The sequence below is a fragment of the Argentina silus genome (assembly GCF_951799395.1).
Source record: "Argentina silus genome assembly, chromosome: 1".
In the NCBI taxonomy this organism is placed as follows: Eukaryota; Metazoa; Chordata; class Actinopteri; order Argentiniformes; family Argentinidae; genus Argentina; species Argentina silus.
This window is the reverse complement of record NC_139655.1, coordinates 21,491,457-21,509,706: the sequence shown is the minus strand read 5'-3', so window position 1 is coordinate 21,509,706 and position 18,250 is coordinate 21,491,457. Positions and strand designations below refer to the sequence as shown.

Below are 18,250 nucleotides of genomic sequence, written 5' to 3'. Positions count from 1 at the left end.
GGACAAGGTGCAATCATGAGTAAAACACGAATGTTCACAGCCTGTGTATTGTTTTCCAGCATTGAACAAACGGCCAAATCCTTATTATTCTACAGACAGCGGACGGAAATGGATGCTGAGTGAACCCTCTGGCTCCTATCGCTGTAGTTTCATCTTCGTTGATTACGGTCATATGATTGACGGGAAACTGCCTCATCACAACCTCTTACACTTTTTACAATTTCACACGTAGTGGTTGGGGTCAAAATAAAATAGTTCCTCAAAAATAAAAACCGTATTCAATTCATATATAACAGTTATGGAGAAAAGCCCGACTGATCACTTGTCATCAGAATCATCGTTGATCTATTCATATATATAAAGATAGATAGATATAGATCTGCCTGCTAGATTATAGGCTACATTCCTTGGCGCAAGTCTTTGAGAATTCAATGTAGCGTTTTCACTTTACGTCATATATTGTTATTGTATCCCTCCGCCAGTCGCACTAGCAAAAAATACCCGAGCAAAACACAGCTGAAGTACTCCCGAGATAGCATTTGTTGTCTTGAACCGTGAATTGTTATTCGAGGAATTCCGATCAAACATCTCAGATCCACCAACTGACAGCTTGGCATTCCGTTGACAATGAAGTTTCAATACAAAGAGGAGCATCCATTTGAGAAGAGACGGTCTGAGGGCGAGAAAATAAGGAAGAAGTATCCGGATAGGGTCCCTGTAAGTGGCTTTCTTTGCTAGCACTGCAGCTAGTTTTGGCCTCAAGTCAAGCAAGCCAACCAACCAACCACCTTGTGCCTGGTTCACCATTAGCTGTTATCATTTGGTAAAAGTTAGGATCAACAAGTATAGCTACGTTTGATACTCGTACACGTATGCCTTCATTGCCTTGTCACATTGTTTGGTTTAGCGAATTGTGCGTGCGACGCTGGTTAACAAGATGGCTAGCTAGCGAAATAGCATTTTAAATACCAGCTCGCTTTCAACCCCCCACACAACAACAAATGGTTTCTGGGCCTACCTAGTTTAGTCGTCGCCGTTTGGTCACGTCTTGATATAAACTACTTTACCTCGTTAAGTTTCCTCTAGCTTTATTGTTGGGATAAAAACGTCTCTTTTTTTACGATGGCATGGAAAGCTGTCAACGTCATGCTTGACAGACTAGAGACAATCAACGAGTATTGACAGCTATCCACATAGAATATCGCTAAGTCATGCACTTACTAAGTGAATAACATGGTTTTGTCATAATACCATAACTGCCATTCACCTCCCATAATGACAGATAAACGTATTACCTTGAAATGAATAGCAGGATGTTGAAATGCTTTACAGAAGTGTACCCTAAAATAGGTGGTGTCAACAGTGGACTTGTTTACGTCGCACTGGCTCTGCTGTGAATCTACCGGCCCCGGCTTTGTACAAGAATGTCTTGGTCAGAAATGTCCCTTCTCACTTTAAGCCTGTTAAACCATTTTAAACCTGTTTACGGATATATCAAGTCAAATATTTATGTCTCATATGTAAAGCAAGGAGGAATGTTGCCTATTAGGGTTACCTAGCTACAAATAATGAGCATTTCTCATGTCCTGAAAACATTTTTACTTCGGCCGTAATCATCTTTTAAGTTTTAGGATTCAGTGTAGCAAATGCTGAATATTGGGTGTGCGGTTGCAAGAACAGAAGAGTTAGTCTATTTCTCTGTAGGATTTGGTTTCATCATCGAGCCCTTCCTCCACTCAACGCTGTTTTGTAGGACTTACTTTCAGGCCATGTATAAAAATCAACTTGCCTATGTTTCTAGATTGGACAGAATACTGAGTATTTGGCATTAGTCAAATGGACACCTGTTCCGCAAAGCCACACAATGTTGACGATTCTGACTTGTGTACTAGACATATCAATAGAATGGGGAAGTAGTAAATGAGCCTAAATTAATGGCCATGACTTGTGAAATACCCCACACCAAACCAAGAGAGACAGTTTTTTCCTTCTCCTTTCTAGGTAATTGTGGAAAAAGCCCCCAAAGCAAGGATAGGAGATCTTGACAAGAAAAAGTACCTTGTGCCCTCTGATCTGACAGGTAACAGTGCCAAAACCATGTCACTCTTTTCAGACATGTAAATTGTATAATGTAAATTGTCATTTTCCAAATCTCTCTTATTTTCTGCCGCTTCTCTTAGTGGGCCAGTTCTACTTTCTCATCCGAAAACGAATCCACCTGCGAGCAGAGGACGCCCTCTTCTTCTTTGTAAACAATGTAATTCCTCCCACTTCTGCCACCATGGGCCTGTTATACCAGGTATGAGTTTCACCTTATTTTCTGCTGGTTGTTCCTGTGTATGTCACCATTTGAGTGAGCCCCTCTTTCCCTGTTTTCTCGCCTCATTACAAAACTCTCTCTCTCTCTCTCTCTCTCTCTCTCAGGAGCACCATGAAGAGGACTTTTTTCTCTACATCGCCTACAGTGATGAGAGTGTCTATGGGGACAGTCAAAGGGAAATCTGACCCCCCACACCCAAGTGCTCCACCCGGTCCCCACTGAAATACTAAATCCAGCTCAGCAGCCTAGAGTTCCCAGAGCAAAGACGTCAAATGCACTTTCACCCTCCCTCCTTCCCCCATTTACCTCTATTACTATTCCTACAGTCTGAATTTTATTTGCCCTCAGGTCTCTTTGATGAGTATTCTGCTGAAAGGTCTTGTGGCCAGTTTTCGTAGTACTATGATAATTTTTAACGACTAATTGGTGAGTTGGTTTGAAATTAGAAATAGGCCATAGTACAGCCCCCCCCCCCCTAGGCAAGGCCAGCGGTGGCTATGGGCAGCGCTAAATAGATAGACATAGTATATGATTAGACATAGAATAAACATTCAAACATGCCCCCAGAATATCAACAGTTCAGAAAAAAAACTTTTCATTGGGTGGGTTGAGCCCAACCCTGCCCATAGCCACTGCCGGCCTTGCCATAGTATTAGTCTAATGATGAAGGGAAAGAAACATAATATCCTGTCAGGTTCAAATCTGCACCAATTGTCAATGAGAAGTAATGCATAGGTTTTTATTAATGTAGTGCTGGTAAAATACTTTCAAGGTGTCGTTGATGATTTGACATCTGACCAAAGTGGAATAGAATTCAGACTGAACAATCATCTTCCCTCTGTTTCTGCTTTCAGTAGTAAAATTATTATTTTGATTGATTGCTATTATGATTATCGTACTTGATTTTTAGATTGCTTAATTTCGAAAGGTATTGTAAAGCTCAGTGCAATTTTCCTTTTTTAAGTTTTGTTTGTTTTCTTTTTTTCTTTCTTTTTTTTAAACATTTGAACTCGGTATACAGCTGCGTTACTGGCACTCTCTCATGATCATATATGATAAAATATGATAAAAGACATCTGTTCCCTGTCTTTTCTCCGCATCTTCACAGAATTTGAGCATATTGTAACACAACTTTTACAAACATGTCTTGAAAGAATATGTAACATGGTTAGAGTATGCACGTTGCTTTCTTATCTCACCTCTTGAGCATTCAAAAGCCCTTTGGATCGCCATAGAGACGTCAGTACCATGCCTAGGGCGGCACTCACCTTGAAGACAACCACACCCACCATCACATAGAGCTAGAATTTAAACTGGGAAGTATAAAAGGCATCTTGCTATTGAGCCAAGATGGAGTTTTCCTGATAATGTAACTTTTTAATCTAAATGTTAATTCTCAACAATGTTGTCAGATGGGTTTAGGTTGATCATTTTTATGTCAGTCAGAATCATGGCTCCTGTAAAAAAAAAAATGCATCCTGCCCTGTCTGCTGTTGAATTGGATTGAGAGCTTTCTGAAGAAAAGTTATGACAGAATGTCAACGAATGAGTAGTCCCAGTAATTAATTACATAAAGATGATTCACAATAACCTTTAATGGTGATTTAGGTCAAAGGTCTCCATTGATTTACAGAAGTCTTCTTCACCTTGCTCCCTGTTTGAGGTAGGTGGTTGGAAACTGTCCCCCACAAGAAACCACAGAAGAGTCTGGATCAAATGAATGTCACATCCTGTAAGGATGATAGTTATCTTACAGCCATATCATTGTCCATAAACATAAAGAGTGAAATACCTAGGAGAGTGTATTAAAAATGTCAAATGGTTTACCATCACTTTAAAGACTACACCCCACATTTTGGTCAGTTTATGGCTTCACAATCTTCCCTGCCAGGGCCAGCTTTCCTCCATTACGGCATGGTAACGCTGAGCCTATTGCAAACGCTCTGTTCCGCTCAATATAAAATACCAACTATACCAAATATTTCTGAGAAATATCTGGGAATATTTCCCACCCATTTAAAAATGCAAAAGTCTGGGCAGTAGTTTGCCAAAGGGCAGAAATGTATTGAAAGAGCCTTTATTGGGCTATAAGGCTTGCAATTGCATGACTAACATGTACTTCCAGTCAGACATTCCTCCATATACTTTGCTTTAATAATTTTACTCACAAAACAAAAGGGACAACAATGGTCTCTTCCTTATATGACATTGTCAGAATGTGAGAGTGAGAGTGCAAACAGTGAGAGAAGAATGTTCCATGAGGTCACGAAACAACTCCAAGTCCCAGGGTTCTAGATTGAGGGAAAAACAGGAAGTGATCTTTGACACAGGAAGTTTAGCAAGCATTAATTCACAATTCGCCAAACGTTTTTTTTCTCCAGAAAATCACTGTTTTTAGTTCAAAACTAAGAAGCGCCCTACGGTATAATCGGAGCCGGAACAGTTCACCTTGAAATATTCAGAAAGAAACGAAAGTAAGTAAGTGCTCTGTTTAATGTTTACAACTTCGCGCCTGCTTTTAGCCAGCACAGCGCCAGCAGCATTGCAGCTTTCCAATGTTGTTTGCTAGCTAGTAGGAAGAGTGTAAATATTTCTAGCTATCGAGCAAGTATTGCCGTTTGATTTTACTGCAGGTATCATTATTAATCACCGTAATTCCTCCACTGTGCCGCACAAGCTGGCCCCTCCACTGCCTGTCACTATGCCCGCTCTGCTGGAGAGACCGAAGCTATCCAACGCGATGGCCAGAGCCCTCCACAAACACATCATGAGAGAAAGAGAGCGCAAGAGACAAGGTGAGCCATCTCATTCAGTGCCTTTTACATTGTATCATCATCTTTCACATATTACATTGTACATCAGTATTTGTTTTCTTCAAAATATGTGGCCAGACTGCTCATGTTTCAGTCACATCTGAATTCTTTGCTATACCTGTACTGAATCCAATCTATTTTCTTCCCAATCTCAGAGGAGGAAGAGGTAGACAAGATGATGGAGCAGAAGATGAAGGAAGAGGAAGAGAGGAAGAGGTCGAAAGAGATAGAAGAGAGGATGTCCTTAGAGGAGACCAAAGAACAGGTGATGAAGATGGGGGAGAAACTGCAAGGACTGCAGGAAGAGAAACACCAGCTCTTCCTCCAGCTAAAGAAAGTCCTCCATGAGGAGGAGAAGAGACGCAGGAAGGAGCAGAGGTGATTGTGATCCATGGTATCTGATGTGTATCCACTGTATCTATCAGGAGAAATCTGTAGGCATCAATCCCAAATGAATGGGAATGATTGGCACCATATTTAGTTGACTATCCCCTGAAGACTATTGATAACTTGGCATCCCCCAATTTGCTTGTTATATACAGGCTGTGGTACACATTTAGTTTTAGTAATGTCATAGCTGTCAGGATTGCCTCACCAGAGCTCTTGTCTGTCAAAGATGTAACATCGCTCTGCCAATCTCCTGCAGTGACATCACAACATTGACGTCAGCCAGCTACCAGCCCAGTCTACCCATGCACACTGGACAGCATCTGCTCAGCATTCAAGGTAAGATATACGTGTTGTCTCCCAACTGAAACACTAATGAATGGTCAGTGTCCCTGCAAAGAACTTCTGTGTCCACATTGCTGTTTCTACATCCATACTTATCCTCCTCCCTCTCTCTCTCTCTTTTTCTCTCTCTTTCTCTCTCTCCCCTCTCTCCTTCTCTCTCCCCTCCCTCCCTCCCTCCCTCTCTCTCTCTCTCTCCTCCATCAGGCAGTCCAGTCAGTCACAGTAGGCAGAGTGCTCTTCTAGGGGAGCGCAGTAAGCAGTTGTTCTCAACCCCTGTTATCCCTGTGAGTATGTGTGCTGCCATGTCTCACCACTGGAGTTCACAATTGTAACAATCTTCTTTCTATGTAGCTACACTCACTGAACACTTTATTAGGAACACTATACTAATACTGGGTAAGGCCTCCCTTTGCTCTCAAAACAGCCTCAATTCTTCGTGGCATTGATTCCACAAGATGTTGGAAACATTCCTTTGAGATTCTGGTCCATGATGACATGATTGCATCATGCAATTCCTGCTGATTTTTCAGATGCACTTTCAAGCTGTGAATCTCCCATTCTACCACATTCCAAAGGTGTTCTATTGGATTCATATCCGGTTACTGGGAAGGCCACTGAAGAACACTGAACTCATTGTCATGTTCATGAAACCAGTTTGAGACGACTTTTGGTTTGTGACATGGTACATTATCATGCTGGAAGTAGCCATTAGAAGATGGGTAAATTGTGGCCATGAAGGGATGCACATGGTCAGCAACAATACTCAAATAGGCTGTGGCATTCAAGCAATGATTTATTGGTATTAACAGGCCCAAAGTGTGCCAAGAAAACATTCCCCACACCATTACACCACCTTCACCATGAGAAGGTGTACAGGTGTTCCTAATAAAGTATTCGGTGAGTGTATTTTCTATTGTCAATGTATTTGTGAAGCAACATGGGTAGTGTGATTTGGTAACACGATAGCACATTGGCGTATGGTTTGTTCAGCAGTTGGCTGCTTGCTTCTGCAGTTGCCGAACTTGCACGCTATTTGCAGATACTGTGCAGTACAGTCATAACTGTTGTAAGTGTTCCAAGTAAATAAATTAGTGTCTCTCAGCAAAAGGAGATCAAACCTTCTAAGACATCCTGGTAAGATAAAGGTTGAAACACATTTTGGAATGACTGTTCCACTCCCCAGGGTCGTCACTATCAGACCCAGCCTGGGTTCAGTGCGGTCTCGGCAGAACATGGGCAGTTCACTGGTGGTCAGACGGTGCATGAGCCCTATGGGGTTGCCCAAACTCAGCACCCCTCCACCTATGCCCCTGGTCCCTCCGTACCTGTCAGCTTTGCTAGCAGCTCCCAAATCAGAGGTAGTGTGTGTGTATGTCTGTCTGTGTGTATCTGTGTCTGTGTTTTGCTGATAGTGAGAGATAATTATCATAATAACATACCAACAGGATTAACACAGAATTTCCAAGAAGAATCTGACACCTCATGCATCCCTCCTGTCCAGGTGCATCTGCTTTCCAGGCCATGCAGTACCTCCCTCACCAGCAGCCAGGCTATGCTGTGCACAGTCACTTCACCTCCCAACCTGGTCAGTTTCTCCTCCTTAGCTTTGCTTCTTATCTTTCCTTGGCTGCAGAACTCAAAATGAGGATGGTATTAGAGGCTAAAATGAGAGTTGCTCTTTAGAGTCTTCTTTCTTACAGAAGCAAAGGGTTAACCCTCAGATACCATAGCTGAGTACTAGATGGGATTTTGGCTCCAAACCTACAGTATACATTGTGTCTCATTGGTATTCCCCATCTCTATTCCTTCCAGGATTCATTCCTGGTGCTGGAATACCCCTTCAGAAGCAGTTGGAACATGCCAACCAACAGTCTGGCTTCACTGATGCGGTAAGTTCACTAGTCAGACTGGGGGATATGGTGAATTTAGAGCCAGAAGAAATTGCACGTTTTACAAAATATGCTATTAATACAGTCAACTATGATAAAGCTGCTCTATGTAAACTACACATATTAGGTTGAATACTTGAAACTTCATCTGTTTTAATGTAAGTGCATGACATACCAATCTTAATCTTCTGCCCAGTTCTTCAAACACTGACCTCTTGCACTTTGTCTCCATATGTCTTCTCTTGTGTGTTCCAGGGAGCTCTGAGGCCCATGCACCCCCAATCCCTCCATGCACCTGCTGCTGGCCTGCTGCCAACCCCCTCCATGACTGTTCAGATCCCCACAACCAAGGTGTGCTCTAAACCCCTGTCACTGCCCAACTTAAAATAATGGCTACATAATACATTATAATTCTCGGTTTGGAAGCATGAAATTGAAAAAGGAGCCCTGGCAGGACCAAAGCTGCCTTTTAGATATAGCAAAATATTATATATAAAAGGATCATGATCGTTAGAAATTCCCAGTCTTTTTAAAGAACAGACAGCCAGCCCCTGCTGTCTGTGGCTGGATATCATGTCCAAATTCTCCATATGTTTTTAGGCTTTTTTATCAGCTCATGAGAAGACTATGATTACAGCTGAAATGTCTTTCTATTTCGTGGCCAGCACCATTTCTGCCGTTATCCTGGCAATGAACAAACATTGTAGTGGTTGAGAGAGGGCTCGTTCGCATTGCCCAGTGTGACAGCTACCATCGGGTCTGCTTGTGCAGTGTACATTGCATTAAGACCGCGTGACATGGAGAATTTGACTTGCTGTATGCAGTATGAGACCCTCTCATTCGGTTGGAATCGTCTGCGTTTGTGAAAATCGCACAGTGTCCGTCTGCCTTAATTTACATTGTTGCTCTCTGTTTACCAGGTTCCTTTCCAGAGTTCTCCTCAACCAGCTCCTCGACACACCTTCCTCCCTCACACCCAGAGTGGACAGAGGTTCTATCACCATAGCAAATAACCACAGTGGGAAGATCATCAGTGAGATTTCATTCAAGATTGTAGGAAGTATGCAACAGTGGGACAACTTTCAACAAGCTTGGATAGTGATAGTAAAGAAGAAAAAAAGAGAGAGAAGCCCTCCAAACTATGGGCTTGCATAAGTAGTAATATGTCTTGTATGTAATCTTCTGTTTATTCTGTATTTAGTTTTTTTTTTTTTTTTTTTTTTTTTTTTTTTTTAAACTAGTTTCATTTAGTTGATCTCTTGGAAACCATTTCCCTCTTAATGAGTGTATGATGTTTGTTTGTTTTTCTGAAGTATGTGTTTGGGTGTGTCAGCTCTGAAACCTTATGTTGTCAAAATAAAAAAGCACACACCATGTCTACCAATTTGTGTCATCTTTGAAGGGGCAGTCTGGGATTGGTACATCCATGTTTGGACTTTTAAATTAATAAATTGTACATAGCCATTGATTCTTGAATATAACTTAGAAATGCCTCATGAGAGGCTTAGTTCAACTGTTTTACCCCATCGGAACCCAAAAAATAAACTTGTTTACTCCATTGTTTTTAAACAATGCAATTGCTTCAAAACATGGTTGAAACTATAATTTGTATCTCATGGATGGTCAGTCCTTGCATCCATAGTTCTGTCTATGAATTTGGGAGTGGTTACAGTTCTTCAGCCCTCTCCCTCAGCTTTTTACAAAAAAAAAAAGGGGCGGGTGACCACTTTGATGTTGTTTGAATCCCAGATTGCCCCTTTAATTGGGGTTGGGACACTGCACAGTTCTGACTTCATTGTGAACACAATAAAGCAAATACCAATTCCCATGGTTTTCCTCATTTAATTAAGTATTTGTACAAATGTATAATGTGTCAGATACTTTGTCCCTCTAGCTATAGGTGACCCAGTCTGTGTCGTACTTGTCTCTGTCTAAGATTTTACTACATTGAATTTACACTATCCAACAAGCTTGGACCATGATGGTTGATTCTAAAAACCCAGAACTGTGGGCTTGAATATGTAGTTCTGTCCTATATGGTATCTTCTGTTAGTGCTGTATGTATTGACATCTTTTTTTTTTCTACTGTCAGTAGTGAAATAATTCTATATAGTTGTTTTCTGTATTTCTTCTTCATTATGTGTTTGTAAATTATTAACAGAATGTAACTTTTTTATTTTAGGGTATTTTCATACTGCACATGTCTTATCATTTAGAAATAACAGCACTTCCATAATTATATAATTGTTGTATTAAATAAGTTGGTGTTTGTCCCATATTGACTGCATCAAGTATGTTACTCTTTGGACACATTTGCAGTGTTTGGCCAAATGGTGATTGTCTGGAGACATTTTTTTTAAAGTGGGCAGAAAGGGTGTTTCTTCACACTTCTAAATTCTTTCTGATGCTGCCACAATTATGAATTATCAAGAATAAAATATGAATAATGATGAGTGAGAAAGTTGTAGACATTCACCATTCAGTTACCAATTAGCAAGACATGACCCAAAACGCAATCTTAAGAGTTCATACTTACAGGCTTGTGCAGTAATTGCATGCAAGGGATATGGGACCAAATACTAACCTTTACACTACTTTCATATAGTTTTAAGTTAATCTGTCCATATACTTAATACATAATTTGGGGACTAAATACATAAAGCTCTTTATATTTCTAAATGGTAAAACAGATATGTATGAAAATACCCTCACATACAGTACAACATGGCATTCTTTACTTTTTCTGATATTCAATATCTCAAATCCAAATTGCTGGAGAATAGAGCCAAAATGTTAATGTAAGATTTTATGGAGGGCACTGTATCAGTACTGAAACGATGTAATTGAAATAAAAAAGCACACCCCTCTAACAATTTGTGTCATCTTTAATCTTGTTGGAGACATTCTGCACAGTTTGGACTTCTTTGTGAACACAATAAAACAAATACCAAATGGTGTTCCTCATTAACAGATTTTTACAAAGTAATATTATGTCCGATATTTTGTGCCTCTCCCTATAGGTGACCCAGTCTGTCTCCTACCTGCTCTGTTAGCAGTGTCTGGATAAGGGGTCTTCTCTCAGGAATTTAGGATAATGGAAAATAAGGGAAGACTGAACAAAATACTTAGTCCAGTTTGGATGAAGAGCCACTGATTCATTCTATGTGGTCTTGATATCCTGCATGAAAGACTGAAATGCTGGAATTTGTGTACAGGTTTCTTGAACAGCTCTGTGCCACTCTGTCCAACCCTACTCAGAATGAACTGACCCTGTTGTGTGATCCTGACGTGTTTAATAGACAGGCTCGGGTGACATATGTTACACAACAAACTGAACAAGACGGGGGCTTGTTTCGAAGGGCGGATCACTCAGAAGGTTGCAAATAGCAATGTGATGTAAAGCAGACACATCTCTTATAACATGTCAGAAAATAGTGTCCGCTCTATATTCTACATTTCTATCTAACATCATGAGCATAGTGCTCCCACTAAACAAGCACCTAAACAGAACAACATCATTCATCTTAAACCTAGAGTTGAAGCCCTTGATAAATCAGGGGAGAATTGACAAAATAGATAATTGTGACATTTCCACCATACCTCCCCTGACTGTAGGTAATTACTGTATGTACCTACTAACTCATAGGCAGCCATTTGTTTGTGAGAACATTTATCTCCATTCTGCCCATCTCTCTCCATTGTCTGTACTGGTATTGACGTGTGTGTGTGTGTGTGTGTGTGTGTGTGTGTGTGTGTGTGTGTGTGTGCGCACGCACGCACGTGCATGTATAAAGAGTGTTTTACGGTTTGCTATTCCCAATTATTTATTAAATGTATTACATTTATTTCCTAATTTAACCCAAAGAAGGGCCAGAAAGTACAGATAGAGAGAGGGGGAGAGATAGAGATTACAAAAAACAAAGACAAAAGTAAGAAAAAGAGGGAGAGTAGCATTGACGAGGCCTTATTCCCTCCTTTTTTTTCCAGGTCCAGTGCATCTTGTTAACCCCTGAAAAAGAATTGAGGAGGAGATGGAGAGTACAAGGGAAGGATAGGTTGCAAAAAAGAGAGAGGGAGGATAGAATAGATAGAATAAGAAGGGGAGAGATAAGGATAGGAAGGAAAGAATGGGAACAAGTGGACAGTATAATTTAGAGAGTGCATCAATACAATATAATTCACTTTTACAGTACAAGTACAGTACATTCTTATGCACACCAACAAACAAAAAAATCCCTTTCACACAGTAACCCCATATCCAACTGTAACATCCCACATTGCAGATTTGATCTACAAGATACATACACCCTGTCTGTTTAGGAACCAATACGCAACGCAATAAACAGTAGGTACACAGACCTGTCATACCATGGGAAAACAATTTGCATAGAGATAACTCCAACAAACAATATACGTACACACATGTGCTCATTGATACACAAATATATTATTGCATGAGGGGTAGGCAAATCCATTACCAAAATAGTGCTCAATAAGTGCCCTTCATAGACTCCATTACACTACACAAAAATATACATTCTCAGTGCATATACATATACAGTACAAAAACATTCCACTGTATGTTACCTCAGTGTTTTTCAAAAGAAAGACCTAAATGTAGTCAGGGTGACAGAAATGTTAAAGAGCCATCCACCACCAAGAATTCCAAATCAAATAAATAAATAAATATAAATGTAAAAAAAAAAGTTAGCAACAGGATACTTTGAGCTTTGCTCAACTACAATGGCACTTTCTGTGATGAAACATCACCTCAGTGCAATACCTCAGTGCAATACCTCGGGCAAAAACGCCCTGTTCCTAAGGTTTGGAGTTGCCTTCCCCTTGGTCCATCGACACACAGTACACATGTATATGACAAGTGTCTTGTAGCATGACTGACACTGACACTGACACTGACACTGACACTGACACACACACACACACACACACACACACACACACACACACACACACACACACACACTCTCTTGTCACTCATGGCAGGCTTGACTCAGGTGGGTAGTGACAGGTAGGTTGTGATACAGATCAGTTCTGTATTTACCTGTAGTGTCTTATTTAGCCATGGCTTTGATGGCAACTGCAGATTCCTCATTCATCGCAGACAGAACAGTTATCTGGGGAACACAAGGATGACATACAAATAAGAATGAATGACAAAATGGCCAGGTATTGACAGAGTTAAGTTAGGGTGTGATGATGATTGGCTAATTTAAGTATAATGTGATAGGTGTAACTGTCAGGGAGATTAGGTTCCAGTATACTGGCTACAGTGCTTTGCTTACAGTACAGGTGTATCAAGACAATATTCCACTTAGATTAAATGAAGGCATAGAATCATGTGTCAGAAGAGGTAAAGAAGGACCACGGACTGACCAGAATCTCCTCTCCGGCGTCGTACTTGCTCTCGATCTCTTTGCCCATGTCTCCTTCTGGCATCTTTAGGTCCTCTCTCACCTCCCCACTGTCCTGGAGCAGGGACAGGTAGCCATCTGTGATCCCAATCAACTACGGGAGGAGATGAGGGCAGAGGTGGAGGAGAGATAAGATAGTAGTGATGACAGACAAAGAGAGTTTTTTTACAATTCCTGATTCCTAGTTCTTAATCTACTCTACTTGACTACCCCTCATGCATTTCAATATAGGGTTGGGGTTAGGGATAGGTGCACGGGATACACTTTAATTGGTTAAACTGAGTTTTCACCATCTATCCAATTCCAAGTTCTATCCAATTCTCACAGATCTTCAAGTGCAAGTCAACAAGAGCCAGATAATGAGTATATTATATACAGTATATTATATATACAGTGCCCTGCGTAAGTAATGGGACAGTGAAGCATTATTTTCTTCTTTTGGCTCGACACTCCAAATGTTTGGATTTGAAGTCAAACAATTACTATGAGGTTCAAGTAGAGGTTTTCAGCTTTTATTTGATGGTATTTGTGTACATATTGGTTTCACTTAAAAATGATAACACTTTTTATACATAGTCCCCCAATTTCGGGGCTCCAAAGGTAATGGGACAATTGTCTTGACAGGGATTTCTGGTTAGTCAGGTGTGTTCTGTCACATCATTTGTGCAGGTATAAGAGAGCTGTCCATTTCTATTTATTCTAGGCTTTGCATTTGCCTTTAGAGTCTGCTATTAATGTCTGTCAACATGAGGGCCAAAGAGGTCAATATCAAGGAAACCATTATTAGGCTGAAAAATATCAGAAATATAGCCAAAAGGCTTGCCAAAATCAACAGTTTGGAACATAATTTGAAAGAAAAAAAAGTACTGGTAAGACCAGCAATCGCAAACTGGCTGGTAGGCCAAGGAAGTCTTCTACAATGAATGACCGAAGAATGCTCACCATAATTACGAAAACCCCCAAAACATCTGTCCCACATATGAGGAACACTCTCCAGGAGGTAGGCGTGAATGTGTCAGAGACTATTATCTCCAGAATATGTCACCAGCCGAACTACAGAAGCTTCACTGCATGGTGCAAACCACTAGTTATGCTCAAAAAGCATGGTCAGTTTACAAATTGCTATAAAAAAAGCATGCAAAGGTCTGGAAAAAAGTTCTTGTGGACAGATAAGATGAATATTATCATGTATCAAAGTGATTGCAAGAGAACAGGTTGGAGAAAAAAGGATCTGCCAAAAATTTACAGCATACCACCTCATCTGTGAAACATGATGGAGTGGGTGTTATGGTTTGGGCATGTATAGCTGCCACTAGAACTGGCTAACTTGTCTTAATTGATGACGTAACTGCTGACAGCAGCAGCAGAATATATCTGAAGTGTATAGAAACATTTGTCTGCTCAAGTACAAGCAAATGTCTGCAAATTCATCAGATGGCGCTTCATAATACACTTAGACAAAGACCCAAAACATACTGCCATAGCAACTAGGGAGTTTTTCCAGGGCCAACAAGTGGAACATTCTTGATTGGCCAAGTTAATCTTCAGATTTAAATCCAATTGAAGATGCATTTAATTTTCTGATAAGATTTGAGGCAAAAAATCTTTTTAGCAGTTATTGCATGCAAAGGATTGTTGACCAAATATTAAACATGGAAATGATATCAATCTGTTGCATGACTTTTAGTGTTCTGAAATAAGGGGACTATGTATAAAAAGTGTTGTAATTTCTGAATGGTGACACCACCCAAAGCTGACAATCTCTACTTTAACCTAGTTAGTAATTGGAGTATAGCACCAAAAGAAGAAAAAAAAATACTTCATTGTCCCTTTACTTAAACCGGGCACTGTAAATATCTATATACAAAACAAAAAGGTAAAAGCCCTGCACAGCCATGCAGCCTCCTCAAGGTACGGATTGAAATTCGTTCAAATTTTTCAGAAAAGAGCAATGACACATTCCCACCTCATCCATTTTCATCCCTCCCTCTTTAGCTTCTCCTCTTACCTGGTAGTCCATTCTCTTAATGTTGGGGACGTCCATATTGTGAGTGGAGGGACAGATATCCTCATACTTCTTACCAGAGAAGATATCAATTCCCACCATGTGAACCTGAATATAAACAAAACAATACATACACCCCTCAGAGAACAGACAGACACACTACACCAATCTAAAATATACAGTATGGTAGGATATATATGAACAGTGGCAGTGTAGCATTGATTGAGATAAATATTTTGAAAGTATCAAAAAGGGTGCTAATTGGGTTCAGGAGACTTCATAATAAAATAAAACATGGCACCTCCTATTTTCCCCTTGGTCTTTTAACTTTGGATGAATGTCATCACTGTACATTTGTCTATAAAGCACAACAGCATTATCATCACATACATGACCTATTCGTATGTGTTACCTGTGAAGCAATCTCTCTCTTATCATCACATCTTTCCATTTGGATCCTAAAGCACTGACCTTAGCATGGCCATGTTTGCCGGTCTTGGAGGTGGACATCTCAACAATCTTGCAGGGCCTGCCTTTCAGCACCACAAAGCCGTTCTTGCGCAGGGCAGAGCACTGCATGGGGAAAGTGGCGGACGCTCCAGCATCGCCTGTCTGGAAGTCGCATTCTGCGTCTGCCATACCTGCTGTGAGGACCATATCACAGGGGGTATGTCGAGGTTAATGAGGGTAACAACTGGTAATGACACTGCTTATAGGTACTGGGGCGGGCAAGGGAGGTGGGGCGTGGGGGGGTCAGCATAGGAGCCAATGAAAACCGAACACTTTCTAACTTCCACTATGGTAGATCCTTGCTTAATATCTGTTTTGTCTTTTGAAGACAGCTGTTTCTGAATCTACTGTATAGGTACAGTATAGCTAAGGCATGGAGTATAAAATATCAATTCATCTAGTCTCATATATGAATTGCATTGAGTGGGACATGTAAAAAAAGGCTATATTTTAAGGAGAATTCTTGGCCAGAATTGTGGCCAGAGAACAGATAATAAAGTTGGCAAATCTCTTAGTTATTTATATGAATAAAACATTATTAACATGAAGAGTTGCAACATTATTCATTCATCATTCATTCAGTGCAGAATGAGCTGGTTCCCTGATATAAGGGGAGAGGGGAAAAGAGCGCACCAAGCTAAATTAAGCAACAGAAATATGGCACCTGTTAGCTGAGCCACTGCCAAGACACAAGCTACAATTCACTAGAAGTAAAAAGCATCACATATGTTGTATTTCTATGTCAAAAATACAAAACACAAAATGGAAGTAGTTTAAAAAAGCAAAAGGAAGGTATGGGCAAATTGTAGCCTACATGTAATATAATTTGTTGAATCTGGAAGACTCCATAAGAAAGGCCTAAAGTCTAGTCATGATCTGTTCACGCGTGTAGCTATTGATCATAGGTCAAGAATAAACGAAAGGCCAACTCAAAATACTACCAAAAATAGATGGAATATTTACTTGTATAATGTACAGATTAGGCCTGGGCTATATCCCATGGACATGAATTCGGGTTGCAGGCTACTGAAGCGACATTGATATAGCTTTAAGGCTACTGATATCAGCTAATTCACGCTAATGACACATACACGCCACTTTTAGGCTTATTTGCATATAAACACAATAATGAATAATAAGGATATGTTAATTTAACATGTTAGTGACAGACAAACTGTCACATGTTTTATGGCACGCGTGTCTTCTCCGCAGTGTTGGAGCTGAGTGCGGCCTAAACGTAGACGGGCTGTCAGTGACGGCGTTGCTGCATGCATGCGCACTGCTCTCGGGCTGAGGCCCACTCTTACAAGGGTTCCAGCTAAGAGGCAAGTGGCAACATTGTTGCACATACACATGGCGTTTCAGAAGTGTTACATTGTAAATCAAATACCTACATAAGGAGATTTCTTTTAATTATATTTGCCTGCAATAAGACGTTGCACTTTACAAAGCGAAATGGAATGTGGGGTAGAATATAGTAAAATGACTAAGCTATAATAGCCTATACGCATGATAGGATACGGCATGCACGGTAGGATGAGTTTCTTTCCAAGTTATTGTGGTGGAATACGCATTACATTGACCCAAAGCTTATAATGATAATGCGTGGGAAATAGGTTATTCTAACGCGCAATCACGCCCCGTAATCTGGAGGTTTTGTTAAATAACTTACCCTGTGTTCAAACGTTTCCACAATTGTATTACTTTGAGCGCTTTGCAGAAGTGTCAACCCCGTCCCTCTATTTTATTTCTCCTTTTTTCTCTCTTTCTGGCGTGGTTATCGGTCGTCTGGCTGGTGTCTGCCGCCGCGGTGCCTCGCGCTGTCGTGCCTTTTCTCCTATCCCTCTTTATTCTTCTTTCATTCCAGTCGTTTCCACTATCCTCTCCCTATTTTGTCCTGCGGCACGGTTGAAACTGCACTCGTAAGGAGGCACACGCTTAGGTCAGCCGCCAGTTTGGGAACCCAAAACCCACACTGTCCGTACTCTCCACCTCTCGCTCACTCCCTTACCCAGCCTTTCCAAATACCCATGAAATGAACCTCGGCAATTTAGTCCTCACTGCGCATGCCTGCGCACTCAATCCTTAGATTCTAGAACAGGGAGGCGGCCGTAATCATTGGAGCTTGAGAGACATGGAACCTCACAGAGATAAGGGGAATGATCTCTGTCTGAACGCGATGAACGAAAATGTCCGGTTCAGCCTTAGCCTAACCAAATCAAGATTAATCTTCTAAGTGTTTGTCGGCGTTTTGTTATTATTTCTAGAAAATGCATGCAGCCAGGCCACAGACTGCTTTCATTCATTAGGTCCAGTTATCACCGCGAATACGTAGCTATCTGAAGACTACTACGCACAAGTTATGCACGCAAATGGGTCGTAGTCGATTTAGATTGAACTCTCATGCATTTACTTTGTCTATGAAACATGCATGAACATATTTTACTGTGCACATCGTGGTATGTTCTATTGGTATTTAGGAAAAATAATCAAGACACTTGGGCCTACGTATTGCCTCTACTTAATAATGAACAATAGTCTACCTGTTT

The 18,250-nt window shown here is 40.7% G+C and overlaps 3 protein-coding genes across 7 annotated transcripts; 2 read left to right on the top strand and 1 right to left on the bottom strand.

Moving 5' to 3' along the window:
• Positions 1–498: 498 nt before the first annotated feature.
• gabarapb (GABA(A) receptor-associated protein b) lies at positions 499–3,393 on the top strand. Its single transcript, XM_083682917.1, has 4 exons — positions 499–717; positions 2,002–2,080; positions 2,181–2,299; positions 2,425–3,393. Exons 1-4 carry the CDS (start codon positions 628–630, stop codon positions 2,503–2,505), a joined length of 369 nt encoding a protein of 122 aa, XP_083539043.1. The 5' UTR covers positions 499–627; the 3' UTR covers positions 2,506–3,393.
• Positions 3,394–4,669: 1,276 nt separating this feature from the next.
• LOC310811043 (G protein pathway suppressor 2-like) lies at positions 4,670–11,946 on the top strand. Of its 3 annotated transcripts, none has more exons than XM_083679019.1 (10): positions 4,670–4,794; positions 4,998–5,115; positions 5,289–5,511; positions 5,780–5,859; positions 6,070–6,149; positions 7,049–7,223; positions 7,367–7,450; positions 7,678–7,754; positions 8,010–8,105; positions 8,675–11,946. In XM_083679019.1, exons 2-10 carry the CDS (start codon positions 5,022–5,024, stop codon positions 8,765–8,767), a joined length of 1,002 nt encoding a protein of 333 aa, XP_083535145.1. In that variant the 5' UTR covers positions 4,670–4,794; positions 4,998–5,021; the 3' UTR covers positions 8,768–11,946. The 3 variants fall into 3 exon arrangements, with proteins under 3 accessions (XP_083535145.1, XP_083535147.1, XP_083535146.1); XM_083679021.1 differs by having other exon boundaries at positions 4,672–4,794; positions 4,954–5,115; XM_083679020.1 differs by having other exon boundaries at positions 4,674–4,798.
• LOC310811058 (eukaryotic translation initiation factor 5A-1) lies at positions 11,688–17,724 on the bottom strand. 3 transcript variants are annotated; one of them, XM_083679052.1, is made up of 6 exons: positions 17,374–17,724; positions 15,663–15,835; positions 15,195–15,299; positions 13,149–13,280; positions 12,817–12,889; positions 11,688–11,763 (listed from the first exon to the last, which is right to left on the bottom strand). In XM_083679052.1, exons 2-5 carry the CDS (start codon positions 15,828–15,830, stop codon positions 12,827–12,829), a joined length of 468 nt encoding a protein of 155 aa, XP_083535178.1. In that variant the 5' UTR covers positions 15,831–15,835; positions 17,374–17,724; the 3' UTR covers positions 11,688–11,763; positions 12,817–12,826. The 3 variants fall into 3 exon arrangements, with proteins under 3 accessions (XP_083535178.1, XP_083535177.1, XP_083535179.1); XM_083679051.1 differs by lacking the exon at positions 11,688–11,763 and having other exon boundaries at positions 11,931–12,889; XM_083679053.1 differs by lacking the exon at positions 11,688–11,763 and having other exon boundaries at positions 11,931–12,889; positions 15,663–15,832.
• Between the last annotated feature and the right edge of the window lie 526 nt (positions 17,725–18,250).